We start from the raw sequence: 16,987 nt of genomic DNA on the forward strand, positions 1-16,987 counted from the left end.
GAGAGGCCGGTCACTACGTCTGCCCGTTCAGGCCGGAGGGAAGAGGAGCGCTTGGGCAGCCTAATCCTTACTCATCGATCTGTAATTGGCTGGAGTGGGGGTTCCCGCCCCCAAGCTCCCGCAGCCTGCGCGGCGTAGGGGCGACTCCACCTGGGGATTGACGCGTTTGGGGCGGTGCGCGCGAGGAGGTTTGGGCCGGTTCGCGCGCCGTCGCTCCGTCCCGGCTGCGGATTGGCCCGGCGCGGCGTCGATTCTTGCGGCCGTCGCTGACGTCACCGCCCCCGTCCTGCCGGCTGCCCATTGGTCCAGATCGGGCCCCAAACACCCCACCCCTCGGCTGGCCCGGGCACCGCTGAGGCCGACCTGGTGAGCCCGCCCTCCCCGCCGTGGATTGGCCCGCGGCGGGACCCGTCGGTCGCGGTTGTGTCTGGGAAGGAGAGAAAATGGCGGCGGAGTCCAACAAGACCGAAATCCAGACTCTTTTTAAGAGGCTTCGCGCAGTTCCAACCAACAAGGTGCGTGAGCACGGGGAGCGCGGAGTCTCTCGTCCCGCTGGGGCCTGAGGGAGGGAGAAGGGCGGAGGTGGGCTGTTTTTCTGGGATGTCTGCGCCTGGCCTTTATTCGGGGCCCCTGACCATTCGCTCATCACTTCCTCCACCCAGGCCTGTTTCGACTGCGGCGCCAAGAATCCGAGCTGGGCCAGCATCACGTATGGTGTTTTCTTGTGCATTGACTGTTCCGGGGTGCACCGCTCCCTGGGCGTCCATCTGAGCTTCATCAGGTTGGGTTTCCGCGCGGTTGCCGTGTTTCCACTGGGCCGGCCAGGGCTGTGTGGGCAACAAGGGAGAGTGGCTGCCTCGACTTGGACCGCTCTGAATTCAGTGGGAAGCCTCCGGGCGGAGAGGGTCTGGTAGCCTCCTGCCGGAGGGAACCACCTGTGTGGGCTCCTTGGCACATAGGCGGTCCGGACGTCTCCGCCTCTGGGCCAAAACTCGCTGTTTTTTGACGGTCAGACTTGAGACTCTGAGCGTTAGTTGGGAGGAAAGGGAGGCATTGACCTTGTTGCTGATATGTTGTTGGCCTAATATGTCTCTAGTGAAACTGTGACCATCCATTAGGGGAAAACCAAATCCAGGGGTGCGTGCCTGAGAACGTGACCTCCTTTCGGATCTGGAGACATAATTAGTACTCTTTGGAGTAGATGAATGAAGAGCAAAGTTTTCATGGACAGGGTAGTGTGGAGGAAATGGGGTGATGGCTAATTAATGTTTCCTGGGTGCCTACAGCAGCCTGAGACCAAGTGACAGGTATCGGGCTGCCAGGGAAACCCTTCTGCTGGTATCTGCTGGTGGGTGAGACGCAGCCCTTGTACACAGGTCCACAGAGTTGGATTCCAACTGGAACTGGTTCCAGCTGAGGTGTATGCAGGTCGGCGGGAATGCCAATGCGGTAAAGCTCCTTCTACTTTCCCCACCTTCCATTCTTCTGCGTGGGTACTAACTTTGCACGACTCCCTAAGAGGCCCTCTCGGTTTCCCTGTTCAGCGGATTCTCTGTTCTATAACACCACCATAAGCCATTTTCTAAAAACTTCGAAACTGGTCACAGCTTCTCTTAAATGGGTTTCAAATTCCAATTAAACTGGGCAGGTGTTCTTGGGGAAAAGCCTCAGGAGTTGGAGCCTTCACAGTCATTGAGTCTTGTGGGCCTGCCCTGGATGAAGGATGGGGAGGCTGGGAATGGCATGTTGTCCTCAGGCAGGGTTCAGTGAGGCCTGTGCTTCAGTCATATCGGAGAATGGCAGGCTGCAAGGTGTTTTTTTGCAGGAATTTCGAGGAACTGTATCTCTGAAAAACCAGTGTCAGTAGCATGTATCATCCTGTATAGATAATAACTCGGCTGTCATAAGGGGATGCTTCCTACAGCCAACACATTTCCTTCTTGAGAATCACCTGTAGCTCGCGCTGCTCTCTTCTTTGCTTTCCAGACGGCTTTTTTCCGCCAACATGGATGCACAGCCAATGATGCCAACACCAAATACAATAGCCGAGCTGCCCAGATGTACCGGGAGAAGATCCGGCAGCTGGGGAGTGCGGCCCTGGCTAGGCACGGCACTGATGTAAGTGCCTGTTCTTGGGGCTGGGGTGGGAGGATTAGGAGTATTCAGAGCCCTGTGTTTCAGGGGTGCCTTCTCCTTTCTAGCTTTGGATAGACAATATAAGTAGTGCCGTTCCTAATCACTCCCCGGAGAAGAAGGACTCTGACTTCTTCACAGAACACACTCAAGTGAGTGCCCACAAGGAACGTTTTTCCCAATTGTTCTTGACAAGCAGTTTACCAAGGCCAAGGCCTTCTGTGATCATGGCTATAGATTCCATTTGCTTTGATGTGATGTCTCGGACACCATGTCTGAAGTCCACTGAGTTGGAATGTATGGAGTCTGCTGTTCCTGCTGGGTAGGCCTGGGTGTTTCCTCCTCCATAAATGGGGGTGCAGTGTAGCCCTCCTTAGAAGTAGACTCCTATAAACTGGGCTGGTGGGGAAGAGGAACAGCTTCTTGAAGGTTCAAGAGGTGTCTAGGGCCCCAAACAAGTTTTCCTGGCTTCTTCCCTTATAAGAAAGGCACTGTGCTTGGGGACAGTGAAAGGATTCCGTCCTCCCCGCCCCGCCCCTTTGAGGATGGTTTCCTCTTTACTGACCCTGGGTGTTGAAGTTAGACTCTTGGCCTCAATTCCTGTTCTCTACTCAGCATTTCTGTGATGGTGGCCAGGTCACTCGACCTGTCAAAACCCCAGTTTCTAAAATGGAGATATAGTTCCTTCATAGGGGTTGTAGTGATAATTAAATGTATTTGTATATGAGGCACCTTTAGATCTGTGCCTGCCTAGGTCGTATTAGGTAACTGTCTTTAACTTAGGAGAATGGACTCTTGCTTTAAGTAAATAGTGAAGGGGTTGGGGTGGGGGCTGCTTGTTTTCCTGCTTTCTTCCACAGTGAGTAGCAACTGTGATTGTGTTTGCTCCCCTCCACTCCCTTTCCTCATGGGCTTGAAGTACGATCTCTTGCCCACAAGGTGCTTGTAGGTCTTGGTGCTCCTTGCCAGCAGGAGCGGCTCACCGAGGCTTCTGTTATCTGGCCTCCTTTTCAGCCTCCTGCCTGGGATGCGCCAGCCACTGAGCCTTCAGGGACCCAGCAGCCAGCCCCGTCTGCAGAGAGCAGTGGCCTGGCACGTGAGTTCAGCCCAGATTCCAACCAGGTGCCCTGGTCCTAGGAGAGGACTCAGGGTTTGGAAGGGGATATCCGGCCATGACAATAGGAGCAGGGGTCCTCCTGTATCTTTGCGTGGGCTGGGATTCATTTTAATCCTTAGAGGAAGTGGTAGATACTCCTTTTATCTTTCGGTGGCAAGCTGAGGAAAGCCACTGACTCACGTCCCATCACTTCTCTCAAGGGGAGGTTGCAGGAAGCTAGGAGCCTCATCTCTGACTCTTACCGTTGCATCCACAGAGCCGGAGCACGGCCCCAACACAGACCTGCTTGGCACCTCGCCCAAAGCCTCACTGGGTCAGTATGCCAGCGGGCGGGCGTGGGGTGGCTTGGGAGAGGGTGGACCTCAAATGTTCTTTTCAGAGTGCCTGCTGCCTGGCCATGTGGACAGAGGCCACAGGAGACTGACCATCTGTCTGACCTCTCTGGAGTGGGGACTGTGGTTGAAATGGTGGCTGCAACACTGATTTTAGAGCCAAGCCCTTTGAATTGATGAATCTGGATGGGCTGGTGTATAAGGCCTGGGGTCTGCCTCTGAGTGTGGGGCTGGGTCTAGCCAAAGTGTTGGGGAGGCCAGCATGAGACTGGACACCTGTTCCTGGGCTCTGAGGCAGGACTGGATTGTCTGGTGCATTTCCTGGGGTGGAGGGACAGCTCGGAGCTGCCGATAGCTGGAGATGACGTTGTTCTTTCTCAGCCAGTCTACCAGCCTGTCCTTTAACTCTTTTCTACTTTTTCCTTAGTGTCCTTCAGACTTGGTTCAGGGTGAACAGTCCATTTGCTGACCTGGGTTTGTTCTGTTGACTCTTGGGGGTTGGGACTGGAACCCAGTAGAGTGACTGTCAGACTGATCCATGAGAAGGCTGGCATAGCTTGGTCTGAAGCAGCGCTTCATAGAGACTGCTGGGCTTGAGAGCTCTGTGGAGGCTCTGGGGTGGGCCTCTTGTTAGCCACAAGTCTGTTTCTCCTCCAGAGTCCATGTATCTGTCAGCTAAAGGGGCCCTTCCTGCCAGAGGTAACTGACAGCTGCTTGGGGAGCCCAGGCCTTGCCCGCAGCTTCCTGCTTTAGGAGCTGAGCCTGGTGCTCACCATCTGCTCCCTGCCTCGCAGTGTTTGTTTTGGTTCAGGGACTTTGAGTGTCTCTGGTGCTTCAGGTATAGGTTCCTGTCTCACTCTGCTGGGCGCCAGTAAGTACCCCAGCCACATCTGTCTTTGGCTTGGACACCACTGGTTGGAGCTGGTGCTGACAGCTTTGCCTTCCCCTGCCTGAAGCTGTTCTTAGGAGCTATTGCCATGAAGCTGCATGGCGTGCTGCTGCCTCTGAGCTGCCTTTGTCTTAGCTCATGCCTACCCCCTTTCTCATGCAGAACTGAAAAGCTCCATCATTGGCAAGAAGAAGCCAGCAGCAGCTAAGAAAGGGGTAGGTGGGGAGAGGTGGTATGTTAGAAAGGTTAGGAGCTGGGTGCAGGCTACCTGGGTTCACCTCTTGACCTTACCACTTACCAGCTGTATGACTTTGGCAAAGGTACTGTGCTTCTCCGAACCTCGCCTGTGAAAGGGATTTAAAGATTTAAAGGGATTTAAAGCCTATCTTGAAGGGCTCCTGGGAGGGGTCTGTGAGATGGAGCGCATCTAGTGCTTGGCGGAGTGCTTGGCACATACTCGGCCCTGTCAGCGTTAACTGGCATCCTCAGGTCTGGGCTGTGCGAGCTGCCCATGCCCAGTTCCAGCGGAGCACTGTTCTCTTGGCCATGCTGGTTGGGCTCCTATTTTTTACCCTAAATTTTAAGAAGGGCCTTTTCCTTGTGGGCGTGACTACAGTGCCCGAGCCTGGGAGGGGTCTGAGGAGAGTGTGATTGGGAAGGCCCCTGACATAATTCTCTTCCCAGCTGGGTGCCAAGAAAGGCCTCGGGGCCCAGAAGGTGAGCAGCCAGAGCTTCAGTGAGATTGAGCGGCAGGCCCAGGTAGCAGAGAAGCTCCGTGAGCAGCAGGTGGCCGATGCCAAGAAGCAGGCGGAGGAGTCCATGTGAGTGTTTGCTGCTGGGGCCTCAGGCTCGTGTGGGGCTTGGTGGGTGGGTAGGTTGGACAGGTCCGGATGGGTGGTGGCCACTGACACCTTTGTTCCCTCTAAGGGTCGCCTCCATGCGTCTGGCCTACCAGGAGCTCCAGATTGATCGTAAGAAAGAGGAGAAGAAGCTACAGAATCTGGAAGGGAAGAAGCGAGAGCAGGCAGAGAGGTTGGGCATGGGCTTGGTATCCCGAAGGTGAGGCTCAGCTCCCGGTGTGGCAGGGAGATGCCGTTGTTTCCTGGGAACCATTGCGGGGCCTTCCCGGCAGTTTGGGATTCTAGGCTTATTGTTTCTCCAAGTCTGAATAGGTCGCTTGGCTTATTGTCCCTAATACAGTGCTTGGCATAGTAGGTATGTGCTCACTGAGTTGAATGAGTGAATAGGTGTATGAATGAAACACAGGATCAGGTGTTATTTCAGTATTTTCAAGAGACCAGGGTGGTTTTTCTTGATGGCACTTTGAGTCATGGGACAGTTTATTTTTCCAGACCTCCCTGAGAATTGAGGTGCATTTAGTATCATCCTTAATTCCTTAATCCCTGTCTAGAGATGCCATTTGTGTTCCCTGTAATACCCTAAAGTATCCACCCACATTTCAGATGCCCTCAGTTTAGGCAGAAAATCCTGTTTCAGAACCACTGGGTTTGCTGTGGTTTTCTTTCTTTCTTTTTCTTTTGAGACAAATTCTTGCTCTCTTGCCCAGGCTGGAGTGTAATGGTGTGATCTCGGCTCACTGCAACCTCTGCCTCCTGGGCTCGGGTGGTCCTTCCACTTCAGCCTCCTGAATAGCTGGGTCCACAGCCGGGAGCCACCATGCCCAGCTAATTTTTGTATTTTTTGTAGAGACGGGGTTTTGCCATGTTGCCCAGGCTGGTCTCGAATTCCTGGGTTTAAGTGATCTACCTGCCTTGGCTTCCCAAAGTGCTGGGATTACAGGTGTGAGCCACCATGTCTGGCTGCTATGGTTTTTTATTTTTATTTTTTGAGACAAAGTCTTAATCTTTCACCCAGACTGGAGTGCAGTGGCACGAACTTGGCTCACTGCAATCTACCTCCTAGGTTCAAGTGATTCTCCTGTCTCAGCCTTCCAAGCAGCTGGGATTACAGGCGTGCACCACCGTTCCTGGCTTTTTTTTTTTTTTTTTTTAAAGATGGAGTCTCGCTCTGTCACTCAGGCTGGAGTTCAGTGGTGTGATCTCAGCCCACTGCAGCCTCTACCTCCCAGATTCAAGCGATTCTCCTGCCTCAGCCTCCTGAGAAGCTGTGATTACCCAGCTTATTTTTGTATTTTAGTAGAGACGGGATTTCACCATGTTGGCCAGGCTGGTCTAAAACTACTAGCTTCAAATGATCTGCCTGCCTCGGCCTCCCACAGTATTGGGATTATAGGCGTGAGCCACGGCACCCAGTGCTTGGATTACAGATGTGAGCCACATCCGGCCAGAGGATAAAATTTTAACTTGAAAGGACATTGAGACTCCTTCCTTTCCCTGTTTCAGTCACATAGGGATGACTGGATTAACAGATGACTGGGTTAAGGGATGACTGAGGGGTTAAAGGATGACTGACTGGGTTAAGGGATGACTGACTGGGTTAAGGGATGACTGAGGGGTTAAGGGATATGAACAATTTTTCAGCAGTGTAACAATTGTTTACTTAAACCCAACTCATCCTATTTATTTATTTGAGACAGAGTTTCAATCTTGTTGCCCAGGCTGGAGTGTAATGGTGTGATCTCGGCTCACCACAGCCTCCACCCCCTGGGTTCTAGCGATTCTCTTACCTCAGCCTCCCAAGTGCTGGGATTACAGGCGTGTGCCACCACACCCAGCTAATTTTGCATTTTTAGTAGATTTAGTAGGTTTCTCCATGTTGGTCAGGCTTGTCTGGAACTCCCAACCTCAGGTGATCTGGCTGCCTTGGCCTCCCAAAGTGTTGGGATTACAGGTGTGAGCCACCACGCCTGGCCCAACTCAGCCCTATTGCAAAATAATCACTCCTTGGGGTTCTATCACTGCTTGGGGTTCTATAGCTAAAAGCTATGGATATTTTTAAATGAATTGATTTAAATCAAATTAATCCTTAAAGTGTCCCTGTGGAGCCTGACAGGAATGAGAGGCATCTCATTGTACTGTATTGCCTGCCAACCCTACACCCTTTTTTTTTTTTGAGAACCAGACAGCAATTCTAGGTCTTAGTGCATAAGGCCAGTCTTTGTGCTTTGAGGTGCTTTTTTTTTTTTGAGACATAGTCTTGCTCTGTCACCCAGGCTGGAGTGCAGTGACGCCATCTGGGCTCACTGCAAGCTCTGCCTCCCAGGTTCACGCCATTCTCCTCCCAAGTAGGTGGGACTACAGGTGCCCACCACCATGCCCGGCCAATTTTTTTGTATTTTTAGTAGAGACAGGTTTCACTTTGTTAGCGAGGATGGTCTTGATCTCCTGACCTGGTGATCTGCCCACCTCAGCCTCCCAAAGTGTTGGGATTACAGGCGTGAGCCACCCACTTGGCTTTTTTTTTTTTTTAATAAAGAGTAGGATGATGAAGAACTCATCCTTTGATGCAGTAATGCTCCTTTCCCTGGTTCTGGGGCATTCTTTCATCCATTCCTTTGCCGTGTGAACCCCATCAGCGAAGGATGGGGTTCATAGTACACAAGGCAGGGAGTTGTCCAGGACAGAGACCACTGGCATCTGGTGCACATTATTAACATTACAACAGGAGGCCGGGCGCGGTGGCTCACGCCTGTAATCCCAACACTTTGGGAGGCTGAGGTGGGCGGATCACAAGGTCAGGAGATTGAGACCATCCTGGCTAACACGGTGAAACCCCCTATCTCTACTAAAAATACCCAAAAAATTAGCTGGGCATGGTGGCGGGCGCCTGTAGTCCCAGCTACTTGGGAGGCTGAGGCAGGAGAATGGCAGGAACCCGGGAGGCAGAGCTTGCAGTAAGCTGAGATCGCGCCACTGCACTTCAGCCTGGGCGACAAAGTGAGACTCCGTTTCAAAATAAATAAGTAAATAAATAAAAGATTACAACAGGAGCCGGGCGCGGTGGCTCACGCCTCTAATCCCAGCACTTTGGGAGGCCAAGGTGGGTGGATTGTCTGAACTCAGGAGTTTGAGACCAGCCTGGGCAATGTGGCGAAACCCTGTCTCTACTGAAAAAACACAAAAAATTAGCTGGGCGTGGTGACGTGCACCATAGTCCCAGGTACTCAGGAGGCTGAGGCATGAGAATCGCTTGAACCCAGGAGGCGGTGGTTGCAGTGAGCCGAGATTGCACCACCTGGACTCCAGCCTGGGTGACAGAGTGGGAATCTGTCTCAAATAAATAAATGAATAAAATAAAATTATAATAGGCAGACGGTCACTGGCCAGGGAACTCTTACGTTGAATAAACAAAGCTGATGTGTCAAGAATTCTGAGGTTTCCTTCACAGGTCACCACACACAGCTAGCCTTCTTTTGGGGTCTGGCCTAGCCCTGTGCTTGGGTAAGGACAGAAGGTTCTGGGTGATGCTCCATGAAGGAGAACCCAGCCGCTGGTTATTGTCTTTTGTGCAGTGATGCTAATGTGTATCCACTGGTCTCATGGCCTGGCTCTGCTTTGCTGCGCAGCTCTGTCTCCCACTCCGTGCTGTCTGAGATGCAGGTGATCGAGCAGGAAACCCCAGTGAGTGCAAAATCTTCTCGCTCGCAGCTGGACTTGTTTGACGATGTTGGTACTTTCGCCTCTGGACCCCCAAAGTAAGGCTGTTTTCTAGCTGTAAACCTGACTGCTGTGTTCCTCATCAGGCTTCTCTGAGCCACTCCACTCTCTCCCTAGGTACAAGGACAACCCCTTTTCCTTAGGGGAAAGCTTTGGTTCCCGCTGGGATACAGATGCTGCCTGGGGTATGGACAGGGTAGAGGAGAAGGAGCCAGAAGTGACCATCTCAAGCATCCGGCCTATTTCAGAAAGGTAGAGTGGGCTGTTCTGTCTTTTTTCTTCTTCTTTTTCTTTCTTTCTTTTTTTTGTTTTAACAAGTTGAAGGTAGAGAAGTCTAAGGCAGCACTGTCTAGAAGAACTTTCTGTGATGATGGACATGTTCTGTGTGTTGTTTAATATGGTAGCCACTACTGTGTGGCTATGAGCCCTTAAAATGTGGTTGGTGCAACTGAGCAACTGAATTTGTAATGTAGTTTAATTTTTGATAAATGTAAATAGCCACCAGTGGCTGGCACTGCCTCATTAGACAGTGCAGCAGTCAGGCTTCGGTTTCAGTTGTGCTTTGTCATCACAGAGGGCCTGGCAGCTTCTTTTGCTTGGGGTCCATTTCTCTGGCAGGAGGGACCTGATTTTATGCTTCAGTCCTGACCTCCTTTCAAGGGTTTTATGTCTCCAGCCCCCTTATTTTAAAAACCCTACTCCATCTTAATCTGGGATCTGTTTAGTTGACATAATATCTGTGAGTTATCCCCTTATAAAATGGGAACGTAACTACTTCACAGGGTCTCCGGAAATACCTGGCCCAGTGTCCACATACTCATCGCAAGATGAGAGCAACCATCTCCCTTTCCATACCAGGATGCTTTTGAGAGTAAAGGGGGCAGTTTGCTATTCATGGTTATAACAAGAGTAGGTATAAAGCCAGGCAGACTGACACATATGCTCATTGTAGTACTAGGCAAGTTGTCATTAGGATTAGGGTAGCAGCAGTTGTGTGGCCTCCTGAATGCTGACAAAGCTGTGTGCTTTTGGGCAGGAGCCTAGGCCACTGCAGACCGTATGTCCACGCTGCCTAGTGCAGGTTACTAAGCTCTCTGGGCCTTGGCCTCAGTGTGGAGAAGGGTGACTCCTTACCAGGGGAGAGGGGCCCAGAGTCACAGAGCCACAGAATGGGACCTGGTAACCCATCACCAAAAGGCCATTGGTGCTCTTTGGTCTCTGTACTCTGCCTCCCCTGATGGTAACGGTAACAGTCTGAGCTATTTCACATCTTCCCCTCAGAGCCACAAACCGGAGGGAAGTGGAGAGCCGGAGCCCAGGCCTCGAGTCTAGTGAGGCACGTCAGAAATTCGCAGGAGCCAAAGCCATCTCATCTGACATGTTCTTTGGGCGGGAGATGGATGCGGAGGTAAGTGGGGCTGTCTGCCCTGAGGTCTGAGGCAGCAGGCAGAAGCATGAGCTTTCTCCCTGCCACTGCTTTGGGCTTTAGCACCAGGAGGGCCTGGCCTGTGTGAGTCCTTGGGTCTTCGGCCCCAAGATCCCCAGGCCTGTCCTTTTCCTCACCACAGTATGAGGCCAGGTCTCGGCTGCAGCAGCTCTCAGGCAGCAATGCCATCAGCTCTTCAGACCTCTTTGGGGACATGGATGGAGCTCATGGAGCAGGTAGGGCCCTGGTGGGGTGGCAGGCATCAAGCGAGGCCTGGGAGCAGGGCGGGAGGGCCCTGCTGTGACTGGGAAGGGCTCCCTGCTGGGCTGTGGGTCACCCTGCCCTTGCTTTTACAGGAAGTGTATCTCTGGGGAACGTGCTGCCTACAGCGGACATTGCCCAGTTTAAGCAGGGCGTCAAGTCTGTGGCCGGGAAAATGGCTGTGCTGGCCAATGGTGTGATGAATTCCTTGCAGGTGAGGCTGAAGTGGGGCCTAATGAGGAGTGCTGGGAGGTTTGCGCTTTGCTACCACACAGAGACACTGCTACTGCCTAGCCCCTCTGAGCCTTAAGAGCATTTTTGGCCAGGTGCGGTTGCTCACACCTGTAATCCTAGCACTGGGAGGCTGAGATGGGATCACTTGAGGTCAGGAGTTTGAGAGCAGCCTGACCAACATGGCAAAACCCTGTCTCTACTAAAAATAGAAAATTAGCTGGGCATGGTGGCGCACACCTGTAATCCCAGCTACTCGGGAGGCTGAGGCAGGAGAATCGCTTGAACCTGGAGGTTGTAGTGAGCCGAGATCACGCCACTGCACTCCAGCCTGGGTGACAAGAGTGAAACTGTGTCTCAAAAAAAAAAAAAAAAAAAAAAAAAAACCCCACAAAAAAGCAAGAGTCTAGAGAGAGGCGTTTTCTTTTCTTGGAGGGCAGCTTCCTTCCTTTCAGCTCCATACCAGGGCCGGGCCTCTCTGAGATGCCACTGTGTCTGCCATGGTCTTCCCCGGCCCTGTCACCTGCACCGTCGTCTCTTTTCCCAGCTTCTGCGAGGCCAGGCAGGGCTTCCCCGTTGTTGGGTGCCCGAGTGGCCCCTGCCCCAGCTCTCACCACGGACTCCTGCCTCCCTGGGCTGTCCAGCCCCTGCCTCCCAAGTCTTGCTATGGGGTGCTGGGGCAGACAGTGTGTTTGCTGGGAAGTTGCTGCAGCTTAGAGCCTCTGACTTTGTTTTTTTTCTCCTCCCTCACCCCCAGGATCGCTATGGTTCCTACTGATCCAAGCTCTGTGACTCAGGCTTACGGTGGTGACTGCAACAAGAACTCCACAGTTCCCAGGCTGGGGATGCTTTGCCTTGTGGAAGCTGGGGAGGATTTGTTACTTTGTATGTGTGGTGTGTGTGTGGAGTGGTCTTGGAGGCGCTCACTCATGTGAGGGAATGGTCAGTACCAGCCTTTTTCCTCTGCCTGTGGACTGAGCCCTTTTTTCCCTCTCACACCACCCTCCGTGTGTTAGACTCTTGTCCTTCTGTCCTGCCCCCACAGCTGCTGCTCACTTGTCCTGCCACACTGGGAGAGGGGGTTCCCCCAGGATGGCTTATTCTGGGTCCAGCCTTTCCTCAAGTAGGGAAAGTGGAAGGTAGAAGGCTTTTTTTTTGCTGGCTCTAGGGTTCTTCTAGTTCGAGGGCTTGGGTCTCCATCCTCTGGAACCATGGGGAGGCCTGGAAGGAGTTCCCTGTAGACCCGTCCCCTGGGGAAAGAGGCTGTGGACTTGCTGCTGCTGCCGCCAGTGGCCTCTTCTGGGTGCCAGGAGAGGGCGAAGGAGGGAAAGGCCCTTTTAGGCATTACCAAGGACAGGAAACTACCTGGTACCTAAAGGTTTCATTTGGGATCAGACTGGAGAGCCACGGGTTCTCCCGTCTCACCACCCCTTTCTACAGTAAGCACTTGGAAGATTGTCTCAGGGTCCCTCTGTACCATCTGCTGTGGACCGCAGGACCCTCTGCAACATTCTCTGTCCCTTCATCCCCTGGTTGGTGACCATGGAGGGTCTTCTCTGCTGTGATTCGACTCTGGAGGCTGTGAGCTTGATGCTGGCCAGGGAAGCAGAGGATGTGAAGGGCAGAGGCAGGCTCCTGGGGCTGAGCTCCTTCCTCTGCATCATTCTGGGCTTGGGAGCCTGGATAGCACCCGCCAGTGAGAGCTGTGGGCCTCACCCTCTGGCAGCTGAGCCAAGCACTGTGTCATTCTTGGTGCCATCTTCCCCTGCCGCACCGGCAGTCTCAGCCCAGCCCCTAGCTTTGGGTTGTAGGTTGGGCTCCCAAGCAACACAGACCACTGTTCCCCTTGCCCCTCCCCCAGAGGGACATGACTTTCTTTCTGGACTGTTTGTATTGAAACAAAGTGGTGTCAAAATAAAGCCCCCGCAGGGCCTTGCTCCCTGTTGGTCTGAGTGAAGCAGTGTCCTCTGGATCCTGCCTCCCTGCCCAGTGCCGGACCCTGGCCTCACTCTCGGGACTCCCACCGGTAATGGTAGGGCGTTGGTACCGAAGCTGAGGACACTCTCTCCAGGGCCTCCTGCTTCTCTCTTCTCTGAAAGCCAAAGGCCCCTGGCTCCTTGGCTCTGTGCTGCCATGAGGTCCGGTGCAGCTTCGACCTCACCACCCTGTGGCACGCAGAGGAAAGAGCTGGCATTAGTTGACCCTTTAACTTGCTGGCTGAGGGCGAGCGAGCAACTTCAGCAGTCCTGCCCCTTGTCACAGCAGTAGGCTTGACTGCGGATGGGTTTCAGTGGAGCTTAAGAAATATTTAAGGCCAGGCATGGTGGCTCATGCCTGTCATCCCAGCACTTTGGGAGGCTGAGGCGGGTAGATCATTTGAGGCCAGGAGTTTGAAACCAGCCTGGCCAAAATGGTGAGACCCCATTTCTACTAAAAATACAAAAATTAGCCGGGGGTGGTGGTGCATGCCTGTAATTCTGGCTACTCAGGAGGCTGAAGCACAAGAGTCGCTTGAACCCAGGAGGCAGAGGTTGCAGTGAGACTAGGTCGTGTCACTGCACTCCAGCCTGGGAGACAGAGTGAGACTCTTGTCTCAAAAAAAGTTCAAGCAGAAAAAAAAAATATATATATATATATATATATACACACGTATATATACATACACACACATTCTCTTAGATGTTAATGAGACCCTTTAAATTCGGGAAGAAAAGATGTGTTTGTAAACCCTTGGCTTGGCCACCCCTTTCTCTTGGGGGCTTCTGAAACATCTCTGTGCCACCTTAGGAGTCCTCACGGTAGTTACAGACCACTGGTCTGGGAAATGGATGATTAGAAAGGATGGGCCGAGGGAGCCAGGGGGCCCTAAGCCATGGATTTGCGGAGTGTAGGTTCGGGACTCATTCAGCTTTGGGATCATCTCAAGTTTCCGGACTCCATCCCAAGCTGGTAGAGTTAGACTCTCTGGAGCTTGGTAATTTGCATTGTCAGTAGGCTTCCCTGTGATTCTGAGGACACCAAGATTTGAGAACCATGTCTGTTATGGGCTGTGGATCATTGTGGGCCTAGAGAGCTCATCACGTGGTCTGAGCTTTTTTTTTTTTTTTTTTTTTTTTTTAAAGACGGTCTCGTTCTGTCACTGGAGTGCAGTGGCACGATCATGGCTCACTGCAGCCTCAACCTCCTGAGCTCAAATGATCCACCTCGGTCTCCCAAGTAGCTGGGATTGCAGGTGCAAGCTACCATGCCTGGCTAAGTTTATTTTGTAGAGATAGGGTCCCACTATGTTTCCCAGGGTGGTCTTGAACTCCTGGTGGGCTCAAGCAGTCGGCCAACTTTGGCCTCCCAAAGTGCTGGGATTACAGGCAATGAGCCATCGCATCCTGGAGCTGCTTCTGGGCTGGAATGCCCAGTCTTGGCAGGGGTTTGGGAGGCAGTTCCTGTAATTATCTGTTGTGGGTAGCGATGCGCCCAAGGAAATGTGTGTGCCTAGTAGTGGTGACATCCGCCTTCAGAGGAGGCAGCCCTGTTATGCTTGGGCCTCTGGGTGGGTTTTGCGTTCCGGGGGACCCTGCCCCCGCAGCCCTCAATCCAAAGAAGTTGAAGACCACTCGTCCTTACCTGCCTCTAGTCTTGGATGGGATGTGTCTGCCCCAGGCTATGTCTTTCACAGCTGCATCCCACTGCCCTAACCCCAAGCAGGTGCTTGGCAAATGTTGACTGAAACTCTGGGTCGAAGGCTGTGTAGTATTAACCCTTTGTGGCCATGGTCTTTAAAGTTATGGGAACCTGGCCTTGAACCCTCTGAACCTGTTTCCTGAAGGCTGTTCCAGCTGTGAGCACCTTTTCCTCTGGAAGGCTGCTCTTGTGCGAAGCTAGGCCCCTCTGCTCATTGTCTGAGGCGGGTCCCCAGGCCTGAGTGGGCCACTGGCCCTACCTCCTAGTCCTGCCAGAAAAGCACTGAAAAGCCAAACTCACCCTCTCCCTTCTCCCCTCAGCCTAGGAGCTTTAGACTCACCGCTTACCAGACACGAGGGACTTTATTTCACATGTTTAGCTATTAGACACAAAGGGGTCAAGACTTGAAGCAGTTTTTGCAAGTGAAATCATCTGGCCCACCCTTCTCCATCCTACCAAGGCTACTGGCTGTTCTCCAACAGAAGGCCACAGCGGTTATGTCCTCCTGGTACTTGCGTCGCAGGTGTCACCCTTGATGGGGCAAGGCCCTGCGTGGCTATTCGGGTTCTCCCCCTTAATGGAGTTGCTGTGAGGAGATGAACCTTAACAGGGGACCAGCAGAGATTGGCTCAGAAGAGACCGCTCTTCTTAAGAGGTTAGGAGGACTAACAGGCTACGGCCAAGTCCCCTTCCTAGTGATACAGTGGCTTCAGCACAGGTTGTCAGCTTGGGGCCTGAGTGAAGTTCGCAGGCTGACAGGGCCAGGGAGAGCAGGCCATTCCCTTCCGGGGCCACTGGCTGGGCTGATCATCAGCGCCCCTCTGGCTGCTCTTGGGGCTGTTATTCGCCTTGTCAGCAGCAGAGGGCAGCACAGCAAGGTGCTGGAGAGGAGGCTGGGTGGGCACGCCAAGGGCTGGGTGGGAGCAGGTATAGGGCGCTGTGGGCAGGACCCTTCGGACTCCTCAAGTCTCCGATTCGTCTGTCTCTTCAGTGGAGCCATCGCTCTCTCCATCCACTTTTCGGGAATGATGGAGAGGTCTCCAGGGGGAGCCGACCCGGGGAGGGGTCCGGGAAGGCAGGCAACTGGCTTCTGGACTGGCTGTGACCGAGTTGACCAGGCCCGGGACCTGGGCCAGCCTGAAGAAGGGAAGAAGCCTGGAGGGCAGCGAGAGGCCTGCTGTCCAGAGAGCGGGGCCTCCGTGCCCACTCTTACACTAGGGTAAACCCCTGGGCTGCAGCCCCCAAAGGACTCGGAGGGACATCTCAGGCCTCTGCTGGCCCCCAGACCCTTCCCTGGCAGATGCAGGATGTTACAGACAAGTGCTGTTGGCCCCAGATGGGGCGCAGCCGTGTTCAACTCGTGTGGTCCCCACAAGGGGGCAGCATCCTCCCACTTGATACTTACAGCCGTTCCAGCTCCTCGTCCATTGCTGCGTCGTGCATCAGATCCCCCTTGTCAGGCAAAGCTCCTAGGAGATCATTGGGGGCACAGCAGTTAAAACGAGGGCCCTTCAGCCAGGCGACAGACTCCTTCATGCCCCTCACCTTCACAGCTCCCTGTTCTGCTGACCCTGGGAGGGCTGATCTGAAGATCTGAGGACTGCTAGAGGGGCCAACAACAGTGACGGAGCAGGAAGGTCCTGGCTGCCGCTTGATACATTTATTGAATCCTACTGCTTGCTTTCCCTCTCTGGGGCAGACACCACAGCCAAGGAGACATTCCCAGACAAGTGTGGTGATCCCCTTCCAACACTAGGTGGTTGTGACCTGGTGCTGGGAGTTGAGTTCTTCCTTGAGGCCTCAGGTAACTGGGCTGAAAAGGATATGGTCCAGGCTAAGCCCAAAGGTCAGACATTACCTAATTTTGTGTCCCCAAATCAGGGTGACCCCACTTTGGAGACAGATGGTAAAAAAAAAAAAAAAAACCAAAAACTGCCTCTGCTTCTCCAAAGAGGATCCTAGGGCAGGAGGAGAAGGCTGGGTCAGGGCCAGAGTTAACCTGGCATAGGCAGATTGCCAATTTGTCCAAATCTTTTTCAGATGATGCTTCCTGGCCCCTCTTGCCCTAAGTTAGTGTTTTTCAAACTACATCTCACAGAACCCTCTCGTTTGGGGGGTGCCCCGGGGACTAAGGGAACAGGGCTGACCTCCATGACGTGGCAAGCAGTATGTCTCCAGATTTCTATTTTACACACTGGAGATGCAGGTGAGGCCCGAAGACCACTTGCTTCTGTCTGTCTCCCATTCCACCCAACCACCCAACGTTCGCGTGCAGTAAAAGTGGTTGAATGACAGTGACTTTTTTTTTTTTTTTTGAGACAGTCTTGCTTTGTCACCCAGGCT

General features: G+C 53.1%; 2 protein-coding genes across 8 annotated transcripts in view; one reads left to right on the forward strand and one right to left on the reverse strand.

The window, feature by feature from the left end:
- The first annotated feature begins 319 nt into the window (after nt 1–319).
- Nucleotides 320–12,923, forward strand: ARFGAP2 (ADP ribosylation factor GTPase activating protein 2). 5 transcript variants are annotated; one of them, XM_023215682.2, is made up of 17 exons: nt 320–515; nt 663–781; nt 1,377–1,449; nt 1,987–2,118; nt 2,202–2,285; nt 3,148–3,229; nt 3,507–3,563; nt 4,240–4,281; nt 4,634–4,686; nt 5,156–5,292; nt 5,399–5,530; nt 8,904–9,086; nt 9,166–9,300; nt 10,330–10,456; nt 10,617–10,710; nt 10,831–10,949; nt 11,724–12,923. In XM_023215682.2, the coding sequence occupies exons 1-17, from the start codon at nt 444–446 to the stop codon at nt 11,742–11,744; spliced, it is 1,662 nt and encodes a 553-aa protein (XP_023071450.1). In that variant the 5' UTR covers nt 320–443; the 3' UTR covers nt 11,745–12,923. The 5 variants fall into 5 exon arrangements, with proteins under 5 accessions (XP_023071450.1, XP_023071452.1, XP_023071455.1 ...); XM_023215684.2 differs by having other exon boundaries at nt 8,958–9,086; nt 11,724–12,911; XM_023215685.2 differs by having other exon boundaries at nt 379–515; nt 663–709; nt 11,724–12,911.
- Nucleotides 12,839–16,987, reverse strand: part of C13H11orf49 (chromosome 13 C11orf49 homolog) — a 217,909-nt gene continuing 213,760 nt past the window's right edge. The window contains exons 8-9 of one of the 3 annotated variants that reach the window (XM_023215691.2): nt 16,050–16,113; nt 12,839–13,131 (exon numbers count right to left, since the gene is read on the reverse strand). In XM_023215691.2, coding sequence (XP_023071459.1) covers nt 12,972–13,131; nt 16,050–16,113 — 224 coding nt within the window. In that variant the 3' untranslated portion in view covers nt 12,839–12,971. Of the gene's footprint in view, nt 13,132–14,987; nt 15,800–16,049; nt 16,114–16,987 lie in introns of those variants that run through there. The other 2 variants (XM_023215690.2, XM_023215689.1) reach the window with 2 other exon arrangements.

Source organism: Piliocolobus tephrosceles, chromosome 13 (genome assembly GCF_002776525.5).
Source record: "Piliocolobus tephrosceles isolate RC106 chromosome 13, ASM277652v3, whole genome shotgun sequence".
In the NCBI taxonomy this organism is placed as follows: domain Eukaryota; kingdom Metazoa; phylum Chordata; class Mammalia; order Primates; family Cercopithecidae; genus Piliocolobus; species Piliocolobus tephrosceles.